This window comes from Colobus angolensis, unplaced genomic scaffold, assembly GCF_000951035.1.
Source record: "Colobus angolensis palliatus isolate OR3802 unplaced genomic scaffold, Cang.pa_1.0 Scaffold41, whole genome shotgun sequence".
In the NCBI taxonomy this organism is placed as follows: Eukaryota; Metazoa; Chordata; class Mammalia; order Primates; family Cercopithecidae; genus Colobus; species Colobus angolensis.
This window is the reverse complement of record NW_012117488.1, coordinates 14115555-14142977: the sequence shown is the minus strand read 5'-3', so window position 1 is coordinate 14142977 and position 27423 is coordinate 14115555. Positions and strand designations below refer to the sequence as shown.

General features: G+C 42.5%; 1 protein-coding gene across 5 annotated transcripts in view; it reads left to right on the top strand.

The window, feature by feature from the left end:
• The window catches only part of CCNY (cyclin Y), a 319561-nt gene that overhangs the window by 286880 nt on the left and 5258 nt on the right, over nucleotides 1-27423 (top strand). For all 5 annotated transcript variants that reach the window (XM_011956158.1, XM_011956157.1, XM_011956156.1 and 2 more), the window contains 2 exons: nucleotides 13674-13840; nucleotides 26735-26897. In XM_011956158.1, coding sequence (XP_011811548.1) covers nucleotides 13674-13840; nucleotides 26735-26897 — 330 coding nt within the window. The remainder of the gene's footprint in view (nucleotides 1-13673; nucleotides 13841-26734; nucleotides 26898-27423) is intronic.

Genomic DNA, 27423 nt, shown 5'->3' with positions numbered 1-27423 from the left:
GAGATTCTGGTATGTTGTATCTTTGTTCTCATTGGTTTCAAAGAACATCTTTATTTCTGCCTTCATTTCGTTATGTACCCAGTAGTCATTCAGGAGCAGGTTGTTCAGTTTCCATGTAGTTGAGCAAACCTTCCTTCTTTTGTAGATTGCCCAGTCTCAGGTATGTCTTTATCAGCAGCATGAAAATGAACTGATACAGTTTATATGTGGGCATATGTCTTCATTTCTCTTGGTATATATCTAGAAGTAGAATTGCTGGGTCATATGGTGACTCTGTTTTGAGGAACAGCAGATTGACTGTTTTTCAAAGTGACTGCACAATTTCAGATTTCCTTTGGCAACATAATGAGATTTTCAGTTTCTCCACATCACATCCTTGTGAATGCTTTTTAGTGTCTGTCTTTTTCATGTTAGCCATTCTAGTGGGTTTGAAGGGGTTAGCTCATTGTTTTTATTTGCATTTCCCTTAGGATTAATGACGGTTGAGCATCTTTGCATGTGTTTATTGACCACTTGTATGTTTTCTTTGGAGAGGTATCTATTTACATTCTTTGCCCATTTAAAAAATGGGTTTGTCTTTTGGTTGTTGAGTTGCAGGAGTTCTTTATATGTTCTGGATGCAAGTCCTTTGTCAGGTATATGATTCACACACATTTTCTCGTTTGTTTTGTCCTTTCTTTTTTGTGATGGTATATTTTGAAACTTAGGTTTTTATTTTCACGAAGCCCAATTATTTCTTTTGTCACTTGTGCTTATCTAAGAATCATTGCATAACCCATGATCATGATGATTTACCCCTATATCTTCCTTTAGGAGTTTTATAAATTTAGCTCTTATATTTAGGTCCATCATTCATTTTGAGCTCGTTTTTGTGAGTTAGGGGTCCACATTAATTCTTGTGCATTTGGATATCCAGTTGTCCCAATGCCTTTATCCTTTCCCCATTGAACTGTCTTGTCACCCTTGTCACAAATCACTTGACCATAAACATGAAAGTTTATTTCTGGGTTTTCAGTTTTGTTCCGTTGATCTTTATGTATATGTTTATATCAGTACTACACTGTCTTGATTACCATAGATTTGAAGTTGAAATCAGAAAGTATGAGTTTCCAACTTTGTTTTTCTCTCTCAGTGTTGTTTTGGCCATGCCATCCGTGATCCTTGCATTTCCCAATGAACATTAGAATTAGCTTGTCAATTTCTGTCAGCACCCACCACCCCAAAATTTTGGGATTTTAGTAGGAATTGCATTGATACATTGTAGATCAGTTTGGGAAGTATTGTGGTCTTAGCAGTATTAAGCATTCAAATATCGTCTAACATGGAATATCTTTCTATTTATTTAGATTTTCTTTCATTTTGTCAACATTTTTCTATAGTTTTCAGTATACAAATCTTATATTTCTTTTGTTAAATTTATTCCTAGGGACTGGGCGCGGTGGCTCACACCTGTAATCCCAGTAGTTTGGGAGGCCAAGGAGGGCGGGTCACGAGGTCAAGAGATCGAGACCATCCTGGCCAACATGGTGAAACCCCATCTCTACTAAACACACAAAAATTAGCTGGGTTTGGTGACATGCACCTGTAGTCCCGGCTACTCAGGAGGCTGAGGCAGGAGAATCGCTTGATCCCAGGAGGCGGAGGTTGCAGTGGCAGAGATTTCAGTGAGCTGATATTGTGCCACTGTATTCCAGCCTGGTGACAGTGAGACTCCGTCTCAAAAAAAAAAAAAAAAAAAAAAATTCATAGGTATTTAATTCTTTTTCATGCTGTTATTAACTCAATTGTTTTCTTAATTTCATTTTTCATGGTTTATTGCTAGACTATAGAAATATAATTTATTTTTGTAGATCTTGTATGCTGCCACGTTGCTGAATTCATTTACTCTAATAATTTTTTTAGTAGATTCTTTAGAATGTTACATGGGAAGATCACCTGCAAATAGAGATCGTTTTACTTCTTCCTTTTCGTTATGGAATGCCTTTTATTTCGTTTTCTTGCCTAGTTGCCACAGTTAGTACTTCTAGTACAGTGTTGAATAGAAGTATCATGCGTGCACATCCTTGTCTTGTCATTGGTATTAGGTGTGAAGCTTTCCATTCTTCTCCATTAAATGTGCTGTGTGGTGTGAGTTTTTTGTAGATGTCCTTTATCAGATTGAGGAAGTTTTCTTGTATTCCTAATTTGTGTAGTGTTTTTATTTTGAAAGGGTATTAGATTCTGTTAAATGCTTTTTCTGCATCTATCGTGATTGATTGTGTAGTTTTTATCTTTTGTTCTATTAATATGTTAACTCTGCATTCCTGGGATAATTCCCAGTTAGTCACAGTATATAATTCTTTTTATATGTTGCTGAACTCAGTTTGCTAGTCTTTTGTTGATAATTACATCCATATTTGTAAGGAATTTGGTCTATGGTTTTCTTGTGATGTCTTTGGTTTTAGTATCAGGGTAACACTAGCCTCATAGAACGAATTGAGAAATATTCCTTCTACTTTTTTTTTTGAAGAGTTTGTCAAGGGTTGGTATTCTTATTTGAATGTTTGGTAGAATTTACCACTGAAGCCATGTTGGTCAGGGTTTTTCTCTTTTGGAAGTTTCTACGTTACTAATCAGTCTCCTTGCTTATTTCTTATAGGTCTATTCAGGTTATCTCTTCTTGAGTCAATTGCAGTAGTTTGTTTTTCTAGGAATTTGTCCATTTCATCAGCATTACCCAATTTGTTGTCATGCAGTTGTTCCACAGTATTATTTTGTAATTCTTTTTATTTCTGTAAAGTCTATAATGTCCTCTGTTTTGCTTCTGATTTTACTCATTTGAGCCATCTCTCTTTTTCTTGGTTGGTCTACCTTCAGGTTTTTCAATTTTGTTGTTTTTTCCAAGGAAATCAACTTTCAGTTTTATTGATTTTCTCTCTTGTTTTAATATTTCTATTTCATTTCTTTCCACTTCAATCTCGATTACTTCCTTCTACTTTAGTTTCAGTTTGCTCTTCTTCTAGTTGCTTAATATGGAAAGTTAGGTTATTGATTTGAGTTTTTTTCTTTAATACAGGCATCTACAGTTATGAATTTCTAAGCTTTAGTTGCATTGCAAAAGGTTTGCTGGGTTATACTTTAATTTCCATAGATGTATTTTTTTAAATAAACTTTTGTTTTAGATTAGTTTTAGATTTACATAAAAATTGTGAAGAAAACAGAGTTCCTGTAAAGCCCACATCCAGTTTGTTTTTAACATCTATAATATTATAAAATTGTATGATATAATGTACATAATTTAGTATCTTAGTGTGATCTATTTGTTACACTTAATTAACTGATACTGATATATTATTATTCTAACTATTATTTTTGAGATGGATATCATTCTGTTGCCCTGGCTAGAGTGCATTGGCACCATTCATGGCTCTCTGCAGCCTCAAACTCCTGTGCTCAAGTGATCCTGTCCCTGCAGCCTCCTGAGTAGCTGGACCTACAGCCGTGCACCTTCATACTCGCTTAACTTTTAAAAATATTTTGTAGAGACTGGGCCTTGCTGCATTGCCCAGGCTGGCTTTGAACTTCTGTCTTCAAGTGACTCTTACTCTTTGGCGTCCCTGAGTGCTAGGATTGCAGGTGTGAGCCACCATACCTGCCCGTATATTATTATTATTAACTGAAGTTCATTTTTACTCCAGTTTACTTAGTTTTAACCCAGCATCCCTTTTCTTCTTTAGGATCCCATCCGGGACACCATATTGTATCTAGTTGTTGTGTCTCCCTAGTCTCCTCTTGGCTGTGATAGTTTCTCAGGCTTTCCTTGTTTTTGATGATCTTGACAGTTTTGAGGAGTGCTAGCTAGTTTTTTTTTGTAGAATGTCCCTAACTTGGGATTTGTGTGATATTTTTCTCATGATTCAACTGGGATTATATGTTTTTTTGGAGGAAGATAACAAAGGTAAAGCATCATTTTTATCACATCACATCAAAGGTACATAAGGTCAACATGACTTATGACTATTGATGATAACCTTGATCCCTGGCTGAGGTTGTGTTTGTCAGGTTTCTGTGCTTTGTAGCCACTCTTTTCCTCCACTTTCTGTACTGTGTATCCTTGGAATGAGGTCACTCTCTACAACCCACACTTAAGCAGGCGGTTGTGCTCCACCTCCCTAGGTGATGCATTCTAAGAAGAGTGCTTGTTATATCAGCCTGTCAGGATGACTGGTCATGCCAAGTGGGGTTGGGTCTCAGCCTGAGGAGTTCTTGGCAGGGCCCAGCCATTGCTGCATGGCTGTCCGATGCCTGCCATTCAACCCCTGAACTGCAGCCTCTAAATCCCTTCTCAGAATCTGGTGGTGAAGTGACTGTGGAATCAATTGAGTCTGACCCTGAAAGACTTCTTTTATGGGTCACTTTTAATAGATTCTGAGGAATTCAAAAACTGTTATTCAGGTGGCATCTATTCAGTGATGAGTCCAGACATCTTATTCAGTTGTTCCTCCAATTGCTAGCAAATAATAAGTGGTAGTCAAGTCACTAGTTACCTAAACTTAGTGACAGGGAGTCTAAGAGTTGCCATGCTTATGCAAATTCAGTAAAGTTAAAGGCAAGTGCAATGCAAATTATGTTCATCTTAGTGCACACTACTGCCCAAGATTTCATAAACAGATACCTCAACTTGCTACATCTATTCTTTTCCATCTGTTTCATTTTTTAAAAATTTCAGTAAAGAATGCTGTTCATAATCTGGTATATTTGTTTAAAAACCCACTAATCGGGTGCAGCCTGGCATTTGTAAAATACTGTGTGTGTTGGGAGTCCCCAAGACCACCCCAGGTTTGATCATTTACTAGCAGGACTTACAGGACCCAGCATATAGTTCTACAGCTATGACTTATTATAATGTCCGGGTATAATGCAAAATCAGCAAAAAAAGGGGAGGGCCCGTGAGGCAAAGTCTGGAGGAAAAATAGTCCTCTCCCAGTGGAGTGATACAGGTCACACTTGATCCCCCAGCAGTGAGTTGTAACAATACGGTCATGTGCCACATAATGGTGTTTCAGTCAACGATGGACCACATATATGACGTTTGTCCAGAAGATTATAGTGGAGCTCAGAAATTCCTATCGCTTAGTGACATCATAACATCCTGGTGCATCCTAGGCGTCAGGTGTTTGTGGCGATGCTGATGTAAGCAAACCTGTGCTGTCAGACATGTAAAAGTCTAGCATGTGCACGGTACATGTAATACTTGATAATAAACGACTCTGTTATTGTTTTATGTGTTTACTATACTACACTTTTTATTGTTACTTTAGAGTGTACCCCTTCTACTTATTTAAAAAAAAAGAAGTTAACAGTGAAACAGTCTCAGGCAGGTCCTCCAGGAGGTGTTCTGGACCACTGCTTTGTGTGTATTACTGCCTCTGAAGACCTGGGAGTGGGGCAAGATGTGGAGGCAGAAAACAGCAATATTGATAATCCTCACTCTGTGTAGGTCTAGGCAGATGTGTGTTGATGTCTTAGTTTTTAACAAAAAAGTTTAGAAAGTGAAGAAAAAAAAAAACTTAAATATAAAATAGCTTGTAGAATAAGGATATAAAGAGAGTAAATATTTTTGTACAACTGTATAGTGTTTTCAGCTAAGCATTATTACAAAAGAGTCCAAAGTTTAAAATTTTTTTAAAGTTTATAAAGTTACAGTAAGCTAGGGTTAATTTATTATTACAGAAAATCTTTTTCATAAGTTTAATAGAGCCTAAATGTACAGCATTGATCAAATCCACAGTAGTGTACAGTAATGCCCTAGGATTCGCATTCACTCACCAGTCACTCACTCATCCAGAGCAGCTTCCAGCCCTGCAAGCTCCATTTACCGTAAGTGCCCTGTACAGGTGGACCATTTTTATCTTCAATACCATATTTTTACAGTACTTTTTCTTTGTTTAGATATATTTAGATATACAAATACGCACCCTTGTGTTCCAGTTACCTACAGTATTCAGTACAGTCACATGCTGTACAGGTTTGCAGCCTTGGAGCAATAGGTCATACCACACAGCCTTGGTTTGTAGTAGGCCGTAGCACCTGCTTTTGTGTAAGTGCAGTCTATGGTATTCCCACAAGGACTGAATTGCCTAATGAAGCATTTTTCAGAATGTACCCATTGTTAAATGACGTATGACTGTACTTCGAAGATGTTGTCCACCAGCAAAGCCCATTAGAGACTCAGCGCCTGAGGTTTGTGAGTGTTGGTCATGCAGACATCCTCTGTTAAGCGCATACCGAAATTCCAGAGTCCCAGAGGGAAAGCAGGCTCAGCATAAACCACCTTGTTTGTACACCTGCGTGCATAGCGAGCTGCTCTTACCTGTCCTGGGAATGCTGGGAGCCCTCCCGAAATGGACGCTCTCAAATGCCAGCTGAGGTCAGCCCCAGAAGCAGCCTGTTCTGAGCATGGCAGTCTCAGGCTTGCTGTGTTCACTGTTTGCTGCACTCCGTGCTGTTTTGTTCTTTCTCTTCTGTTTATACATTTTAGGTAGATGATCAGGATCATTTCCTGGGCTGCAAATGCCTCCTTTTAGAGGAAAGAGAGGGTTGTTACTGATGGCAAATGCTAAGTAAGCATGTGTTCATGTGTGTGCATGCATGTACACTCAGTAACATTTAAAAATCACAGCATGACTAATCCTTGCCATGTAGAAATGAGGGGCTGGGGCCTTCCAGTGTTCAAAGAGAAGCTAGAAAACCGGACTTATTTTTGAACATTCCCTGTTGTTAGCTGAGATTTTAAAAAGAATCTCGAAGCCAAACGAAACCTGTCTGTGAGCTACTCCCAGTCTGTGGATGGCCAGCTTCGCTTCAGGTGGCAGGGAGCCATCAAGATCTTTAGACAGATATTCTGTTAATTCCCTGGGGCTGCCAGAACAATGTACTGCACACTGGGTGGCTTCAGCCCCAGAACTTCATTGTCTCCCAGTCCTGGAGGTCAGAAGTCCAAAATCAAGGCACTGGCCAGATTAGTTCCGAGGGCTGTGAGGGAAGGTTCTGCTCCAGGCGTCTCTCTGTGGTGTGTGGGTGCCCAGCCTCATGCTCACGCTGCTTTCTCCTGTGTGTGTGTCTGTCTCCAAGTTTCCCCTTTATGTAAGGGCCCCAATCATATTGTATTAGGTCCCGCCCTAATGACCTCATTTTAACTCCACTACCTCTGTAAAGGCCTTGTCTCCAAATAAGGCCCTATTCTGAGCCACTGGGGGTTAGGATTTCAACATATTGGAAGAGGGGACACAGTATAACCCATATCCACAGGATACCAACAGAATCATGTGAGATTTTTATTAAGATCTCTCCAGGAATACCAGCAAGGAGGTTATTGCTGTAGGTTAGGGTAAAGATTATACTTTGTTAATTTATTAATCTATATTCATAATATAAGTGTATATTCCAGGCTATTGGAAAATCTTCCAGCATCAGGTACAAAAAGAATCCAAATGTGAAACTGGCAGAAATTTTATAAACAGAAAATAATAATTACTCCTTTAAAATAATTTTTTTGGCCACAAAAGTGGTAATTTATGGAGCATTGCTGAATACAGGGAGTTTAGGAAGCTACCCCCATTCCCCCAAAATAGTATGTTTATGAGACAGCACTCTGGAATTAGGGTATAATTGAGAATGGAATGAAGCTACCAATTGACTTCACAGAGTCTTGACCCGTATGATTTCGACCTCAGCTGTATCATAACATGCTTTAATCATCCAAACCAAACAGCTGAAAGACGGCAGGATTAAAGTCCAGAAGGAAATTATATCTGGTACAGATTCAGAAAATTAACTGGCCTAGTATTATTCTTTAAAATCGGATTGGAATAATTTCAGCATCATTGGGATCTCATTTGCATATATCCTCGATTCCGTGAGTTTTGTTTGATCCCCTCCAAATGCCTCTGAACGGCGTCGTGATGTGCAGTCAGCTGATGCCTCTTTACAGCTCCATAGTTGCTCATTGACCTGTAGTTTCGAGAGAGACTTCTCAGAATAGTCATTCTCATGAATTAAGTGTGAAAACTTATTTGAGTAAGAGTGACCTCTTAGCAATGGTCGTGGGATATTGTTTAGGAAAATCAACTGTGTATTATTTTACTTGGCAGAGAGTTAAAATATCCAAGTGGGAGTTTACTAAAGAAGTTGCAGCTGACTCTTGACTATAGTTGTATTGGCAAGTTTTGCTAAATTAAGTATTTTTAAGTTAAGCTTACCGTGAATGCCTTGTCTCCCAGTATAGCAACTGCTTTCCCTCTGTTACAGGATGTATCATGTTGTCTGATTCCTTCAGTTAGCCGTAATGGAATATCACACCTGGTTCATGACTGGTTTTTTCCCAAACATTAAGTGTTCTCTTAAATATTACCTAATGCAGTTATTAATATTCATCTACTAAGTTAAGTTACAAAGTCAGAAGAAAATGTAGTCAGCTTCTTGTACTGAGCCAGTGAGCACCGACCTCTGTGGAGAGCTTGGGAGGTTTGAGCGCCTCACGTCTGTAAAGAAATGGAGTCTCTGGTATCTGGGTGAAGATTGCGTCACAGTCTTCTTTTTCTGCTGCTTTAACGATCTGGAGGTTTACTTAGGTCCAGCCCCCATTTTCTGCTGTCAGCACAGTGGTATTGCACATTTTCTGGTTGTCTCTTTGTTGGAGAGTGAGAGGAGTTTGTCACTAGCCTTTGTAAAATACACACCCTGGGACCCTGAGGTCAGTGCCAGCTGGAATTCCACTGAGCGTCACCTAGATCTTTACCTGAAGAGTTATGATGTTCACACAGAGGAAAATTATGATCTAAAACATTAGCTTATTCTTTCTGTTTAAACTTAATATAATAAATGAAAATCCCCCAAAATTGATAAGGTTATTGAGCTTTCTCGAGTGACTTACTTTTTTCCACCATGGTTGAGTGAAGGACACTTGGAAACTCCCACAAAGGCCTTTCCAGTGCAGTTACAATGGCGTGCTTTATGACTTCCTGGACCTTATTTGAAAGTCTCTCTGGCTTCCTGTGTGCCCATAGCTGCCGCCTCTGAACTTTGTTGTTCACCACTGCACCTGTCTCACAAGCCAAGGACTCTGTTTCCCTTAATTCACTACGCCTTTGTCAATGCAGTTCTCTTTCCTGAATGCCATTATTTGTGGTCATTTTACTAGCAAATCACTCTCGTATGTAGTCCTGCCGACTTCCCTTGGGCTGGAAATCTGTCCTTTCATAGCTCTTTCAGTAGCCTGCTGGAGCCCTGTGTGGATGCAGGCCCCTCGTCATCCCTGCAGGGGACCATGTGTCCATGAAGCATTCAGGGAGCATGCACTGCCGGCCCCTGTGCTAGATGCCGCGCATACTGGGGATGAGATGAGGGCTTATCCAGGCTTCCTATCCAGGGAAGAGGCCCTTACCCTACCCTGAGATAAATGCAGCACTCGGAGCAAGGGGAGGGTCACCCAACTAATTTGGGAAGGTCAAGGTGGACTTTCCCTATAATGGTTTTCCATTTTATTATTAGTATACTTAGAACCTCTTACTACAGCTTATTGGCTATTTGCCTTTGGGATTTCAAACGTGTTACTCCACTTGACCCATGAACAACTCCAGGGTTTGAGGCATGGAACCCTGCACTGTTGAAAATCCACATAGAACTTTTGACCCCCCCAAAACTTAATAGCCTACTGTTGACTGAAAGCCTTACCTATAACATAAATATTTGATTATTTATTTTGCATGTTATATGTATACTGTACTGTATTCTTACAATGAAGTAAGCCAGAGAAAAGACAATGTTAAGAAAATAAGGACAAATATATATGTGTGTGTGTGTGTGTGTATATATATATATTTTTTTGAGATGGAGTCTCACTCTGTCACCCAGGCTGGAGTGCAGTTTCACAATCTTGGCTCACTGCAGCCTTTGCCTCCTGGATTCAAGCAGTTCTCCTGCCTCAGCCTCCCAAGTAGCTGGGACCACAGGCATGTGTACCATGCCCAGCTTATTTTTGTATTTTTAGTAGAGATGGGGTTTCACCATGTTGGCCAGGATGGTCTTGATCTCCTGACCTTGTGATCTGCGCACCTTGGCCTCCCGACGTGCTGGGATTAAAAGTGTGAGCCACCGCACCCAGCCAGGAAAATATATTTCCCATTCATTAAGTGGAAGTGGATCATCATAAAGGTCGTCATCGTGGTCGTTTTCGCATTGAGTAGGCTGAGGAGGGGAGGAGGGATTGGTCTTGCTGTCTCTGGGGCTGTGGAGGCAAAAGAGGTGGAGAAGGTGGAAGGGCGGCAGGAGAGTCAGGTGCATTTGGTGTAGCGGTTAACGAAAATATCTGCATATTAGTGGATCCACACAGCTTGAACCTGTGTTGTTCAGAGGTCAACCGTACTTTCTTTTTAGGATTTTTACTTTGTCTTCAGTACGGTGCCCTGATCTATTCTAAGGAACATCTGATAAGCCATAAAAATCCAAGTTTTTAAGATTTAAAAAATTGCGATTTCATTATTAAAGCACTGAACACAGAACAGTAATCTTTTTAAGCAAGAGAACCATTAGTCATGGATGTTTTCATTCAGCAAACATTTGGGTGCCAAACCCCCCACCCCTCACCACGCCAAAATCCCCATTTCTCTGGAAGAGACCGAGAAGAGTCTGACCTCCCCCTCCCCACCCCACCAGTTTCTCAGGGGCTTCACAACTGCAGCTGGCAAAATAAACCACAAGGAAGCTTCTGGTTGTTTTGGGGAGCATTAGATCCTCTCATTCTGTCTGTGGTTTAGGGATGAGGGATGGGGGGCTCTGCAGAGGAGCTGGTCAAGCCACATGACCCTACGCTGCTTGTGACCCTGCGCTGCTCATGGTCCATGACCCTACAGTGCTGGTGACCCTGTGCTGCTCACTGATGGTCTTTTTATCCTTTATCTGCCCAGAGTTTTTCTTCCATTAAGGATTGTTCCTCCATCCCCTTCTTCCACCCTGTCTTCCCTGCCACTGCTTTTGTCCCTCTACCCTTACTCCATTGCCCTTCTCTCCCTGGCCTCCTCCCTCCTGAACCCACCATGCCTGCTGCTTCTCCTGTCCCACCACTTGCACAGTCACTGCCTCTAGAATCCTTGATCTTCCAATTTAATGTTTTATTGTGCAAGAGACCCCTTCAGTTTCCTTCTCATATGCCCCATATGATGTTGCAAGCCTAGTTTAGGCACTTGCAAACACAGGTTTGCCTTAGAAGTTCTTTTCCAAACTATTACAAGACTCAACAAGAACACCACATACCAGGTTTTACTCCTCCCTCTCCTTTGCTGCCCCTTCATCCTGTCTCCAGCCCTTAAAATGTAAGGGACCCTCCAGTCTCAGGCCCAGCCCCTCCTTTTCTTAGTTCTTAAGCCTCCCCCAGGTCCCTTGCCCCTGGCTTTGCTCTGTCTGCCTGTCACAGACTCTCAGACTGGCACCCCAGTGCTGTCTTCTTGGAGCTCCAGACCTGTGTGTTCACTACTTATGTGACATCCTCTAGGACATTTCAAGACAGAAATCACCCAGAGTTAGGCCTGCGATCTTTTACCAACCTCTTGCTCCCCAGTGCACCCTGTCCCAGAGAACAGCACCTACCTAGCTGTGCAAGCTGGGAGCTGGGGTTCTTCCATAGCAGTCCACCTTCTGTGGTTGTTGCGTCCCCTCACGGGCCTTGTGCATTCGCATCCCGTAAGAGGCCTCTCCCAGTCAGTGTTAATTACCCTTTTTCTCAAGAACTTCCTAAACTTCATTAAGATGTCTCAAGAACATCCTAAAGAAGTAACAGGTGTGAATTCTTCCTTTTTAAAACAAAACAACAACAAACCTTTCCCATTCCATTTGGGAATGTTGGTATCATTTAACTGAAAATAATCTGTATTTTATTTATGTATAAATAAATGTGCCTTTTTGCGTTTTGCAATATTTAAGACTTTAATATTTAAGACATTATATACTATGAATAATGATAACATTAATAGGTTTTATCTGTAAGTTCTTAAAGCATAGATGATGTCTGTTTAATTTTGTTTTTTTCCTGATACATTTTCACTTTGCAAATGCATTTGATAAAAACTAGTAGTTTGATAAAAAATGCATTTGATAAAATGCATTTGCAAATGCATTTGATAAAAACTAGTAGTTTGATAAAAAATGCATTTGATAAAATGCATTTGCAAATGCATTTGATAAAAAATAGTAGTAGTTTCATAGGTCAGAGAAGTGTTAAGACATACTATCAATAATAAACAGAGTTTTACTATGGAAACTAAAAAAGACATTCTTACCTCGTGGCCCAACTTACTGGACTTTGTAGATATTTCTGATGTCTGTCTTCAACCTAAATTCTGTCAGTTTAGAAATCCTGTATTACTTGGTTTTATTTTCCAATCATTTTAATGATTTAAAAATAGGTATATAAAATCATAATCACAATGATACACGACTTCACACCCATCAGGACGACTATTACCAAAACAAAACAGAAAAATAAGCAGTGTTAGGGAGGATGTGGAGAAATTGGAATCCTTGTGCACTGCCAAAATGTGAAATGGTGCATACTGTGGAAAATGGTATGTCAGCTCCTCAAAAATTGAACATAGGATTACCCTATGATCCAGCAATTCCACCTCTGGGTATGTACCCAAAGGAATTAAAAGCACGGATTCAGACAGATGTTTGTACACCAGGGTTCATAGCTGCATTGTTCACAATAGCCAAACGGAGGAAACAGCTCAAATGTTCACTGACAGTTGAATGGATAAACATGATGGGGTATGTGCATACAGCTGAATATTATTCAGTCTTGAAAAGGAAGGAAGTTCTGACCCATGCCACAACATGGGTGAACCTTGAGGACATTACACGAAGTGGTAATAAGCCAGACAGAAAAGGACAAATATTTTATGATTCTACCAATATCATATGCCAAAAATAGTCAGATTCATAGAGACAGATTCATAGAGTATGGTGGTTGCCAGTAGCTGCAGAGAGGGAGGAAGTGGGGAGTTATTATTTAACAGGTGTAGAGTTTCAGTTTGGGAAGATGATAAAGTTCTAGAGATGGTTGGTGGTGATGGTTGCACAGCAGTGTGTCAGGTGAATGTGGTAACCACCACACTGCAGAAACAACACAACAGTGTGAATGTACCTAATGCCGCTGAACTGAAAATGGTTAAATGGTAAATTATACATTGTGTGTATTTTACCACAGTAGTTAAAAGATAGGCTTAACAACTACATGTGTATCTACAGTTACCTCAAAACAAAAAGCTTAATTTGTAAAAACCTACAAACAAAAAAAAAATAAATGTATTCTCTATCCTTTCTGTTGGAACATTCATTAACATGTATGGATATCACAGTTGACAGAGTGAGAAATTAGCCTGTGCTTCCTGGAATTGGTTCTTCCACAGAGTCTGTTTAAGATCCAGCTGCACCCACATTGTCCACTGACGGAGTGGGACTTTTAGCCCATGTTTCATCAGACTCATTGAGCCCTTTGGCCTTTTCAAAATAAATATGATTGGGTAATAAATTCCCATTTAAAGGTGGATATGATACATAATATTTTAGCATTTCTTGAGGTGTGCTGGTGTTTAGGAGAAAACAAATCACTTAGCTCTGGCATTGTCTTGTCTTCCCAGGTGTACCTTGAAAGACTTTTAACATATGCAGAGATAGATATCTGTCCGGCCAACTGGAAGCGGATTGTTTTAGGGGCGATCCTGCTGGCCTCCAAGGTGTGGGATGACCAGGCTGTATGGAATGTGGATTACTGCCAAATCCTGAAAGACATCACGGTGGAGGACATGTGAGTAGGGGGACAGGGGCAGGTGGCCATCAGAGTCTTGGCCAGACCATTTGGAAAGAAAGCTGCCTCCTTTTTTAATGGTCTGTATAGTGCAGAATGAATGCATTTGACTGAATGTCTGTTGTGAGCTGGTACCACGGGGCCATGGCTATGGAATATTACATATGAAAACCTGCATTTCTCATTATGTGGATCATGAACAGGTACTGGTGACACCTCCAGGTTTTGTGAAACTGGTTTACGGAAACTATATTGTAGGCAAACACTCCTTTAATTAGAAAGGTGTGGTCCAACACTGATAGCAGCCTGTGATGGTTTATATTTGGGCTTCGTATCTCACTGCAGACTGATCACAGAGAGGTAATGCCCCTGTACAGTCCTTTGTAGGCAACAAGCCAATCCAAAAAGCACAAAAGCTAAAATATTTTCTTTTTTTGTTTAGTTTCACAGAGAAAATATCCACTTCTTTGTCATGTTTTGCAGGCTCAGTTGCCTCAGGTCATCCTTGTGTCCCGGGGCTCCCACTTGCAGCATGAACACGGCTCATGGAGGGGCATCGGCCTTGGGAGGCGTGGGGACTGAGAGCTGTCCACTCCCCTTACTCTTTGGGCAGTGTCAGGGTTTCTCAGATGGGCCAGTCTTTAATTTAGGTGAGGGTTATTAGTAGGACACCTGCAGACTCTTGTCGGAGGGGGAGTGGAGTCTCTATGGACTGGGAATCCAGGAACTGAGTTCAGAGCCCTTGGGGAAGAAGGAATTGTAGAAAACAATCAGCTAGCACTACTTGACTTACAGTTCCTTATGATTTATAGTCACTTCTGACATTATTGTTGCTAAAATTTTTCTCATACATTTTGTTTGGCAAACCAACTTAAGGCATCTTTAAGCTGGAGGAGGTTACCAGCTCTGTCCCAGTCTACACCCACATCCCTGCCCCCAGTAATCCTCAGATGCAGGACCTTCCCAGTGCCTGTGACAGCTACCACTGCAGGGGCGTCCCTGGGCTGCAGACTTGTGGGCATGTGGGTTCCGGATTCCGCAGTAGCCTAGGGCCCTCCTTGCCTCCGGTTACCAACTCCCTGGGCACCCATTGTTGTGGTGGCCTTTGAAGTATGCTTGTTTATGTTCTTAGGGCATTTGTTGCAGAGCCTATTCCTGCTGCAGAACTATAAAATTTCATCCAGTGTCTGCAGTTCTCTGTTACATAAAGTAAGAAACACATAAAGAAGTTTTTTTTTAAATCAGAACTATATAGTAAGAAAAATAAAATTCTTGACTATATTTCATGGTGAAAGCAGCTACTAAAACAGTTGTCATTCATATCATAAAGGAGGTGGACATTTGGGTGCAAGGTATAAGAAATTCTGGCCTGTTTTCTTTATTAGGGATTATCTTTCCTCAGCTCCTTGGTATCATTTGACACTGACCAGCACGTCACGTGATGACTTCCTGGCTCTCCCCTCCTGTTAGATGGTACATGACCAGTGACTTGGTTTAGGTGGTGCCCAGGTTCTGTGAGAGCACAGAGGGTCCCCCCGCCATGACTAGGTGTGTCCACTTAAAGCCAGAATACCTGATGAAATTAGACTCAGTCTTAAATATTTTGATTTGCATCCTAGCTGTATTTGTAAAAGGAAGTGAGAGACAAACACAAATTACAGATACCACAGAAGCATGAAAACAAAAGAGAACAGAGAAAAATGGTCAGTGAAGAACATTAGAGGTGTGGAGGAGATGCTTTTTGTACTCTTAAGGTTTAATTCACTAAAATGCCAGCAAACTGAATTTTCGTGGAAACTTAGGATCAATGGAAAATCCCCTTAGTTGATTTAAAATTTTGAGGAAATGTTTATAAACTGTTTGTCAGGAGGTACACATTACTCAGCTCATGCACATGTCAGTTGAATCCTCTCAGCACCGCTGTGACGTGTGTACTGATGTCCATGTTACAGATCTGGATACTGAGGCCTAGAGAGGGTCAGTAATGTCCCAACAAAAGAACCAAGTGGGGAGGTTAACCCCCAGCTGATGAGGAAAGGCTCACCTTTCTCAATCCCAGTGACCATTATACAGTGGCCAAATGAAAATGATGTGTACTGGTCCCCAGTTACGAAGATGTTTTAATTAAGGGCATGAAACATTCATTTTTACTTTTTCCTACTCTCCTTAAATAAAAAGATAGGAGGGTAAAGGTAATTTGGAATTCTAGGTACTTAGGTTGTATTCATTGAAGGTTTAAATTCAAGTCAGTAAAAACCAATTACCAGGAATTTATAATCACAGGAATAACAAGAGCAGCAGCAGCTATCCTATATTGAGCACTTCCTCACTCAAAAGAAATGACTTTTCTGTGTTAATTCACATCTCACATTTATACATGAGGCTGTACTATTATTTCCATTTTATAGATGAAAACGAGGCACTGAGAATTAAGTAAGATGCACAGGTCACTTGACTAGTAAGTCAGTCAAAATTTATGTTTCTTCTCTTCTAAGCAATTGGAGCTACAGTTGTTTCATTTATCTAATACTTAATAAAAAAAAAAAACTATTTTTTGTAAATCAACTCTTTTTCTACACAGAGAAGTTAAAACAGTTGGCCAGTATTCATTCAGCTGAAATTAACTTAATATCAAGAATTGTTTTGATAATGATAGCCTTAATATCTGTTCTTTTGATGGGCAGTCAGTAGCTTAAACAATTAGACATTATAATAAGGTTGGATTTTTCTTTCAAGTGCACAATAGTAATAGTTACTGTACTGAATGAAGCTGCTGCTTTACTCATTAAGATTTTGAAAAAATCAGCACTGTGGTTAGTAGAATAGTAGGATTGATGTTAAAATTCTGTTCCGTATTTTGTCCAAAGAAAATTGATCATTTTTTAGCCTGCTTTTTGTCTTTTTTGAAAGCTGTTGGTGCCCAGGCTACCCCATCACCATCTGAGCCACTGGCTGAACCTTAGTGACTCATGAAGCATTTGATCAGTGCCCCGCATGCCTATAGCTGGGCAGAGGAAGGAGGCAATCAGGAAGCTGATATTTCTAAAAGGTCTGACCATAAATAGTTCTCCTGAAGAAACTCTGGAGTGCCACGTTTTTCCACTGCCCTCTGCCAGGCTGGAGAACAGATCATGGGGAGATGCAGCTCAGGCACCCTGTGCTCATCTGCTTTCCTTGCAGAGCTCTGAGGACTGAAGGCCCAGAGTAGGCAAAGTTGTAACCCAACCAGACTGAGTCCTTGCATGTTCAGCTTCTTGCATATTTTATTCTACTGTTGGTTTTGAGAGCCACTGTGGTCCATCTACAATATATTGTTTACTCTTTGGTTATATGATCAACACACTATAAGACTCTATATGTTCTCCGTAGAAACGCTGATCAGTCACATATATGGATATTTGGGGAGGGATAGACATGTTTTCCCCCTGCCAGAAGATTGGAGGGAGCATGGAGCTTCCTTCTGATAGGGGTGATAGCCGAAAGGATCCTCTGAACCACACATTTACAGTTCCTGATTATGCAGAGGTACTTGGCACAGTTGTGTCTCCATTTCTTTCTGGAGGTGCCAGCCAGTGACCACAATAGCGGAGGTCTTTATACATTTTGGCCTGTTTATCCCTAGAAGAAGTTTGAAAAATTTTATATACCCACTACATTTTTTTTTTTTTTTTAAAAGACAGAGTTTCGCTCTTGTTGCCCAGGTCAGAGTCCGATGGAGTGATCTCGGCTCACTGTAACCTCTGCTTCCCGGGTCAAGTGATTCTCCTCAGCCTCCTGAGTAGCTGGGATTACAGGCACCTGCCATTAGTCCTGACTAATTTTTGGTATTTTTAGTACAGAAGGGTTTCACCATGTTGGCCAGGCTGGTCTCAAACTCCTGACTTCAGGTGATCTGCCCACCTCGGCCTTTGTAGTTGACATTTGAAAATGTTTACCCCAAGTTTTAGTCATTGTAAAGGATATTATTTGCAATATATTTTATATCATAGGATTTTAAAGTTAAAAGTATACATTGGAGACTGAATATACCAGAGTAATATGAAACTCACAATTACCCATTTTCTTAGAGGTGAAAATTTTACATTGTTCCTTTTTCTCCTTGAACTCATTATTTTCTTTCTAGTTTCCTTACACATTAGCCTCTTCCTCAAAATTCTCCGTATCAAAAATATACATTTAAGTCAAAATTGCAGTAGTGTTTTCTGGATGATAATGTTCTCATTTATTAAAAACACTTTCAGGTCCGAGTTGTCATTAGTACACAGTTGATTAAAATATAGACATACTAAGGCTGGGTGTGGTGGCTCACACCTGTAATCCCAACACTTTGGGAGACCGAGGTGGGTGGATCACTTGAGGTCAGGAGTGCAAGCCAGCCTGGCCAACATAGTGAAATGCCGTCTCTACTAAAAGTACAAAAAATTAGCTGGTACTGATAACGCTCACCTGTAGTCCCAGTTACTCAGGAGGCTGAGGCATGAGAATCGCTTGAGCCCAGGAGGTGGAGGTTGCAGTGAGCCGAGATCGTGCCACTGCACTCCAGCCTTAGCGACAGAGCAAGACTCTGTTTTATATGTTTTTAAAAAGTCAATATAAATTCTTAAATATAAAACGTAAAACCTTATGGGAAATAGATCTCTTAATGAGATCAGTAGTTTTTTCTTTCATTAGTTTATATTTTTGTGTATGATGATTATTGAAACCAGGCTGAGCATCAGTTTTATTCCCCTTTCCCTTTTGCCTCTTCAGTGTGAGTTCAGAGCACATGTTCAGATGAGTGGGTGAAATTTTGAGGAGTTTTATTATAGCAGTGTCACTCAAGTCTTAAAACACTTCTTGAATTTTATGCTAAAATTACATAGCCATCTATTAGTAAAGGCTATTTAAATGAGCCTACCAACCCCTACTTCAGTTTGTTGAAAGCAAAAATTGGAAACCATCCAAGTAGCCTGTCATTAGAGTCATTCACTTTCCCAGCACCACATGTTGGGATATAGTCCCTTTCCTGGGCTCCTCAGAGGGTTTCCCCCTGAGACAGTGAACCTTAGTGTAAGGGCAGGTGAGCAGCCTACCTTTCCCTCCCAGGGCAGGAGAAGAGCGACTGGGAAAGAAGAAGCCAGAAGGAAAACCTGTGCACACAGATTTGTTCTCCAGCGAGTCAGTTTTAGGAGAGTGAAATGAAAGTTACAGATCTAGAAATCTCTTTCCTAATGCTGTATTCTCAAGCATGCTTAGAGACACTTTCTGTACTGTAAATTGAATGCATATCCCAGCTTGAGGTCCAGAGTCCCACTGAGTCCTGTAACAGATGCTATTCATGATATGGGCTGAATTATCTCCTCTAAAATAGATGTGTGAAGTCCTAACCCCCAGACCCTCAGAATGTGACCATATTTGGAGATATATTTTTTAAAGAGGAAATTAAATTAAAATGGGGTTATTAGGGTAGGCCCTAATGCAGTATGTCTGATGTCCTCATAAGAAGAGATTAGGACACAGACAACACTGAGGGACGGCCATGTGAGGACACAGAGAAGGTAGCATCTGCAAGCCAAGGAGAGAGGTCTTGGAAGAAACCAACCCCACTGACACCTTGATCTTGGACTAGTAGCCTATAGAATTATGAGAAAATAAATTTCTATTGTTAAAGCCACCCAGTCTGTAGGACTTTGTTACCTGTGTTAGTCTGCCGCCCTAGCTGACTAATACAGATTATGGTACTGGGAAGTGAGGTGCTGCTGTAGAAAATACCTAAAAATGTGGAAGTGGCTTTGAAAGTCGGTAAGGAATAGAGGCAGGAAGAGTTTTGAGGTGCATATTAGAAAAATCAAAGACTGCCTTGAAGGGATTGTTGGTAGAAATGCGGGAAATAAAGGTGCTTCTGGTGAGGACTCAGAAAACAGGACAGCTGTAAAGAATGCCTCTACCATTGTAGATGCATTCACATGTCATCATGAACAGAATATTGTTGGCAGTATGAATGTCCAGGATGGTTATGGTGAGGTCTCAGAGAGAAGTGAGGAGCATGTTCCTGGGAGCTGGAGGAAAGGTGATCCTTGTTAGAAAGTGGCAAAGACCTGACCAAATAGTGTTCTAGTGTTTTGTGGAAAGTAGAATGTTTAAGAAATGAATGTGGATGTTTTAGCCAAGGATATTTCCATGCACAGTGTGGAAGGCACAGCCTGGTTCCTCTTGCTGCTTGTAGTATAGTGTGAGAGGAGAGAGATAAACAGAAGGAGGGATTATTCAGTAACAAGGAACCAAATCTTCTAGCCGAAGATTTAGAAATCTCAAATCTTCTAATCTCAGTTTATCCATATGGCAAAAAAAAATGGGAAAGTGTGCTCTGGAGGCAACACAAGGTATGGTGGGACAGCATTTGCTAAAGAGATTACAGATGTGAAACATGGATCCAGTCGGCCATCTCAGCAGAAGCGCTGCCGGCTTACACCCGAAGGCCCAGAGAGAGGACAGGTGAAGCAAGGCTGTCATACTCTGGCATTCCACAGGCCAACAGAACTGTCTGGCATGACGTGTGATATCCTCCAAGGAAAGGGATGAATGATCCTGAGATGGTACCGAGGCCAGCAGGGCTGCCACTGCCACTGTGGGCCCAGCAGGCACAGCCTGGAGTGAGGCTTTTTCCTCCTTGGCTCCAGGGGGTTAGGCCAAGGCAGGGCTGGCTTCCTGGGGGCCAGTGATGGCACATCAGCAGAGAGAACTGCTCTCAAGTCTTCGATCCCTGGAGCTTGCCCTGCTAGATTTCAGGCTTGCTGGACACCGTGACCCCTTTCTTTCTGAGGTTTTTTCTTTCTGGAAGTAAAGGGGATGCCTGTCCTATGTCTGTCCTGTGCCTGTGCCGCCATTGTATTTTGGAAGCAGGTCACTGGGTCACAGCCGGAGAGGAATTTACCTTATGATGAATCATACCTCAAGCTTCACCCATACCTGATTCAAACGATATTTGGATAGGATTTGGGACTTAGAGATGGAGCGGGAATGAGTTAGGACTTTGGGGCTGTTAGGATGAGGTGAGTGTGTTCTGCGTGTAAGGTGGACATGAATTCTGAAGGGCACTACGACAGTGTTGCGGGGCTGAACTTTGGCCCCCTCAAATTCACATGCAAAGCCCTCCCAACCCCTAGTTTAGGATGTAACCATGTCTGGAGATAAGGTCTTTAAAAACCTAATTAAATTAACATTGGTTCATTTGGGTAGGTCCTAACCTAATATGACAGGTGTCCTGTAAGAAGAAGAGATCCGGACACAGGCAACAGAGGGATGAGCATGTGAGACTCAGATGGCCACGAGCAAGCTATGGAGAGCAGCCTCAGGAGATACCAGTCTGCCAACAGCTTGGACTTACAGCCACAAACTGTGGGAAAAAAATTCCTGTTGTTTAAGCCTCCTAGCATTTTCATTACAGCAGCTCTTGCAAACTAATATACCCTGTAAACTTTATTAAAAGAAGGAATTAAATCCGTATTCTAGGAGCTGCTGGGGATATCTGTGGACATAGATGCTGGTGGAGCTAGAGGCTCCAAGTTATTTTGTGGCACCCACACAGTAAATAGATTCACTATTAGAATATTTAGAAATGAATGCTTCATTCAGTCTTTCCCAGTAAAACCGTGTGAGCTCCCGGGAATTGGTGGAATTGGGCATCACTTGGCTGAATGGCTGAGGGAAGATCATGACTCCTCGGTAGCCCTTTATGGGAAGAGGAGGCAGCACGAGGCTCACTGGAAGCTGGGGGCCCTGTGCCAAGATAAAGATGAGCAGAGGCACTGCCGGTCAGTTTTCCCAGCATAGCTTCAGGAATAGAGCTGATATGACACAGCCTGTAGAACAGGGGCCTGGACAGCCATCCGAGCTGCACTCCCTACCTGCAATGCCTTGGATGAGCAATGGGTTCCTTCCGCAAATCCCATTTGGGTGTCCCAGAATAGGGGAGGTGCATGCCAGGAGCCTGTCATTCTTGGCACACTATGGAAGCCCCCAGGATGCTAGAATCCTTTTGTTCTACCTCCCAAGTGGGAAAAGAGTCACTGGCTTGGGCCTGAGGGCGGGATGGGAGGCGTCTGGGCAGGAGAAGTCTCAGATCTCCTGGGGTTGGCTCCGTCCTAGCAAGGGCTGCCCTGCCATACTTTTCTATAATCCCGTCACTCAGAATATTGCTAACATTTTTATTGTATAGAACTTCCCAGTGTTTACATAGGTTTTATTTTTACAAAACTGGGCCCATATTGTACGTGCTGTTTTAAACTTTTTGCCATTTAGCAGTGTGTTAATCTGTCTCAGTTTCCTGGCAGAGGCAAACAACTTGAGCTTTCCCTTGGAGCTCCTGAGCAGGGAGAGGGCTCACAGGTTTCAGACGGAAAGCTTTTCAAATGGGGTTTTTGTTAGTGCTTGTTCTTCTAGGTACCCTTCTTCGTGGCCTCCTGTGTCCCAGCTTCCTGAAGTGACTTTCCTGGTATTTTTGACCATAGGCTAATCTCCTGCTCAAGAATTATCCAACAGTGAGAACTTGACTTGGAGTACCCCCATGTACCTTTGGACAGAGGGGTTCTGGCTTGGAAGGCAGCTGACTGTGTAGCATGTCTGTGGGCGCAGGCTGAAGAACACTGTACGATGAGTGTCACTGAGATTTGCAGGCAGAACAGTCAGGGCACCAGGCCATGTGGATAGTCACCAGAACCAATCAGATGTTATCTCTAGGCAGACCTCATGTGGGAAGATGGGGCCAAAGGCCAGCCTTTCTCCCACTCTCACCAATAATCAGTGGTCACAGCATCACAGGCCAGCTTAGAGCAAGAAGTGGCAACCGCTGTGGATGGGGAAAGGACGATGAAATTTCACCGTGCAGAGTTCTGTAGGCAAAAAGCCTGTAAAAAAAATAAATAAATAAATTACACCTCAGGGTTTGTCTGTTTGTCTGTTTCTTGTTTTTGTTTTGCAGTGTTCCTGTGTCATTTTCATGTGTAGACAAATCCAAATAAGGAGAAATCAAGTGACTTGTCCAAGCATTGCATGGCACAGGAGGTCACAGAGAAAGAACTTCAGTTCCTCTGTAGATACCTGGTGTCTGGGGTTTTGTTTTTAAATTGTGGTAAAATGTATGTAGCACAAAATTTACGATTGTAGCCATTTTTAAGTGTACATTTCTGTAGCGTTAAGTACATTCACATTGTTGTGCAACCATTAACCACCATCCATCTCTAAAACTCTTAATTTTCGCAAACTGAAACTCTCCCCCCATTAAACACAAACTTGCCTTTCCTCCTTCCTCCAGCTCCTGGTAATCACTGTCCTACTTTTTGTCTCTATGAACTTGACTGCTTTCGGGACCTCACAGAAGTGGGATCATACAGTCTGTGTCCTTCTGTGTCCGGCATATTTCACTTGCCGTAATGAACTCAAGGTTCCTCCATGTTGTAGCGTGTGTCTGAATTTCCTTTCTTTTCAGGGCTGTGTAGTGTTGCCCTGAGGGTGTGTGTCCCGTTTGGTTTGTCCATTCATCCACCCATGCACACTTGGGTTGCTTCCACATCGGGCTAGTAGGAATGGAGGCTGTAAGTGCGGCTGTGCAGATACCTCCTCAGGACTCTGCTTTTGTTCTTTTGGGAAGTGACCCTAGTTTCTAGAAAAACAGGCAGCATATTAGATGCTTTTTACATCATTTTAGAGTTCTGTTTTCAAGTTGCTGAATTGCACCAAATTGGTTTTTTATACAGTGTTGATCTATTTTGAATATTTCTGAAATGTGCTTTTTGTTGATCAGTTTGAATATATTTCTTACAATGTTTTACACCAAAACTGTTTCTTCATAGTTATCTAAATGCTGATAGTAAATCCATCAGGCCCATTCTTGGCATCACATTAGTTTTCTGATAATTTATCACATAGCAAGCTGCCAGTGTCCCTGTAAAAGATGTGCTGCTGTAGTTTGGAAATTCAAGTTTTGGAAATTATTTTTTTTTCGAAATCTTTAGAAAAAATTATTTTCAAAATCTTTAGAAAAAAATTCATTGTTTGGATACAACAGCTTTAAAATCTGTTTCCCCAAAGCTTAACCAGAAACTCAAGCTTGGAGAAAGGTTGGTCTGTTTTCCAGGGAACCCTGGGAAAATGCTGCCTTGTTCAAAAGCAGCTTCCTCTTGACTTTGCTCATAGTGTCTGCCTCCATCTAGAACCATGGTGTCTGTATATCATTTTGGGTAGGATTATCAGGCTGTTCTCTTAGAATACTAGGACTTCTTAACATTGGGAGAATACGCTCTGCAGTGACGCCTGTTGGCCACCAGACGGCGGTGTGTCCATGGCAGCTCCCAGGTTCACCTGGGATTTGCTCCTTGGACGTTTATTTTGACACTTCTGGCCTTAGCAGTGCCTCTGACACTTTTGTTTTATTGAAATCTTACCTGGATTCCAGTATTTCACAGGATGATCACTTAAAATAAAAGTTGTTTTAAGTAAAAATTATCCCAAATCAAAGTAAATTATTATTTATTTATTTATTTATTTTTGAGATGGAGTTTCACTCTGTTGCCCAGGCTGGAGTGCAGTGGGGCAATCTCGGCTCACTGCACCCTCCGCCTCCTGGGTTCAAGCAATTCTCCTGCCTCACCTTCCGGAGTAGCTGGGAAATTAGAGGTGCCCACCACCATGCCTGGCTAATTTGTTTTGTTTTGTGTTTTGTTTTTTGTTTTTGTTTTTGTTTTTTTTTTTGAGACAGAGTTTCACTCTTGTCGTCCAGGCTGGAATGTAATGGTGCAATCTTGGCTCACTTCAACCTCCACCTTCTGGGTTCAATGGATTCTCCTGCCTCAGCCTCCTGAGTAGCTTGGATTATAGGCACGTGCCACCATGCCCGGCTAATTTTCACTGTATTTTTAGTAGAGTTGAGGTTTCACCCTGTTGGCCAGGCTGGTCTCAAACTCCTAAACTCAGGTGATCCGCCCGCCTCAGCCTCCCAAAGTGCTGGGATTACAGGCGTGAGCGACCACGCCTGGCCTAAATTCTTAAAAACTATAAAACTTAGTACAGTAAATACATTTGGAGCTTGTTATAAGTCTTTTCACAAGGCTATGCGGAAACAAGCAGTGACGCTCTTCATCTGATGAAGAGACTGGAACAGGCCCTCTTCAGGCCTCCTTCCTTGCTGCCTGCCCATGGGTCCCAGTGCTCCTTTGCCCAGCAGCTTCTGGGCTTGCTCAGCCCCAGCCTCCCTGCCTGCCTCCTTACTGCTCCTGTCCTTTGTCACAGCAGCTTGAGCTGGTGTGGAGCCCTCCTCAGTCCTTTATAGCTGAGTGCCATGACTCACCGGCAACAGCCATAGGGGACTCGGGACATCACTCAGGACAGGATGGTGCCTGTGTGTGGGGCTCAGACCCGAACCGGCAGCATTCAGCAGAGTTGGCGGGACATGACTCAGAATGCTGAGGCTGGGATCGGGGTCAGGAGGGTGGAGGCCCTGCACTAGGGCCCTGGCTTCTTTCACAGGAAATGGTTACTGTGTGTTCTGGCTGCCTGCAGGAGGTTGGTGGGGACCCACTCTACCTGAAATACTCCCTCCTCAGCCCTGGTTCCTCTCCGCCAGAGCTCCTTGCTTCCGTCACCTCAGTTCAGCTCTCACTGCTGTGGGAAGCCTTCTGAGAGGTCATGTGCTGGGGGCCAGGCACGCAAAGGCAGATGTTGCAGTTTCTGGCTATGAGGAGACCAATTCAAGAGGCTGAGTTCAGCAGCCACATGCTGCATAGTATGGGCAAGGACAGGAAGTGCCTGGAGGGTGCGCGCTGGGTGGGCACCCCTGGAGCCTTCCTGGGGAGAACGTGCTGAATCTGGGTGCCTGACCCAGGACCGATGCTCCACAGATAGTTCCCTCACTGAGAAGGTTCCCCACCCAGAGGAAATCAACCTAATTTGAGATCCAGAATCAACCTAATTTGATTAGGTTCTGCATTAGGAGATCCAGAAATCAACCTAATTTGAAAGATAGCTGACACAAGAAGTTCTCAAAGTAGAAGTTTTTAAATTTCTCCCAGCAACCCATCAGCATGTAGATGGCTGGCAGGGTGGGTCTCAGGACCTCCTCTCCTGACCTACCTTTTTAGTTGAGTGGTCCTCAGAGTGTGGGCCCAAGGCAAGTGCCTCAGCCTCACCATCACCAGGGAACTCCTTAGAAATGCACATTCCCAGGCCCCACCCAGACCTACTAATCCCCACAGTGTGAGAGTGAAGCCCCATGTCTGTTCTAACAAGCCCACCAGGCGATGGAGTGCATGCTCAAGTGTGGGAACTACTGCTTCCATTCTTCCCAGCTTGTGAGTTCTCTTTCTAAGAGACTGAGGCAGAGACTGGACACTCTCCCCCCATAATCCCTGCCTTTTGCCTAAGAAAGCGCATACACAGTTCCTCCCCTCTTTTCTCCCTGGAGGCAGGGAGGGGCCACCAAGGAAACCAAGGTCCTCTAGGTCTGCAGAGGCCAAGTGTTTTCCTCTGGGGCCCTGCTGAAGGGCCCTCACTGGACTCTACATGGCAGCTCTTGGCTGCTCCTTCCACCCTGTGTTAGCAGCCTGTCCTCACGGAGACTTGCAGCCAGAGCCTGTTATGTGTGTGTTAGATCTCAGTGAAGTGATTCACCCTGAAACCCTTCCTGGTGATGATCCCAATTAATCAGTCCTCATCCTGGGCACCAGATCAAGTGGATTTGGCTTTTAATCCCAATATGGTGGTGAGACTGCAACTCTGGTGTCCAAACAGACATTTAATTAGATCACTGGTCTCCCTGGAGGATGCAGTTTTCTGGACTCAGGTCTCCAGCAACTTGCCTTGGCAGGCCATGCGGCCTGGTGTGGTGGCTAAGCACAGGCTATTTTTGTCTTTGCTTTGCAGGAATGAGCTAGAGCGACAGTTTCTTGAATTGCTGCAGTTCAACATCAATGTTCCTTCCAGTGTCTATGCCAAGTATTATTTTGATCTTCGTTCTCTGGCAGAAGCGAACAACCTGAGCTTTCCCTTGGAGCCCCTGAGCAGGGAGAGGGCTCACAAGCTTGAGGTAAGATGCTTTAAAATAGCATTTTGTGGTGCGATGTTGCTGATGTATCAGCTGAGGACCAGGGATGTATGTGGTCACATTGATCATTTTCCCCACTACATGATGTGAAATAAAGATGAGCTACTAGGATATATAGCTGGGCAGTTCATTATAATTTGTCCTTTTTTCTTTGAGACAGTGTCTCACTCTGTCACCCAGGCTGGAGTACAGGGGCGCAATCTTGGCCCACTGCAGTCTCTGCCTCCCGGGTTCAAGCAGTTTTCCTGCTTCAGCCTCCCAAGTAGCTGGGATTACAGGTACCTACCACCACACCCAGCTGATTTTTTTTTTATTTTTAGTAGAGATGGGGTTTCACGATGTTGGCCAGGCTGGTCTCAAACTCCTGACCTCAGGTGATCCACCCGCCTTGGCCTCCCCAAGTGCTGGGATTACAGATGTGAGCCACTGCACCTGGCCAACCGCTTCATATTTTTAAGAACCAGTTTAATATCACTTTATACTTAATAAGCATAGTTTTTTTTTTTTT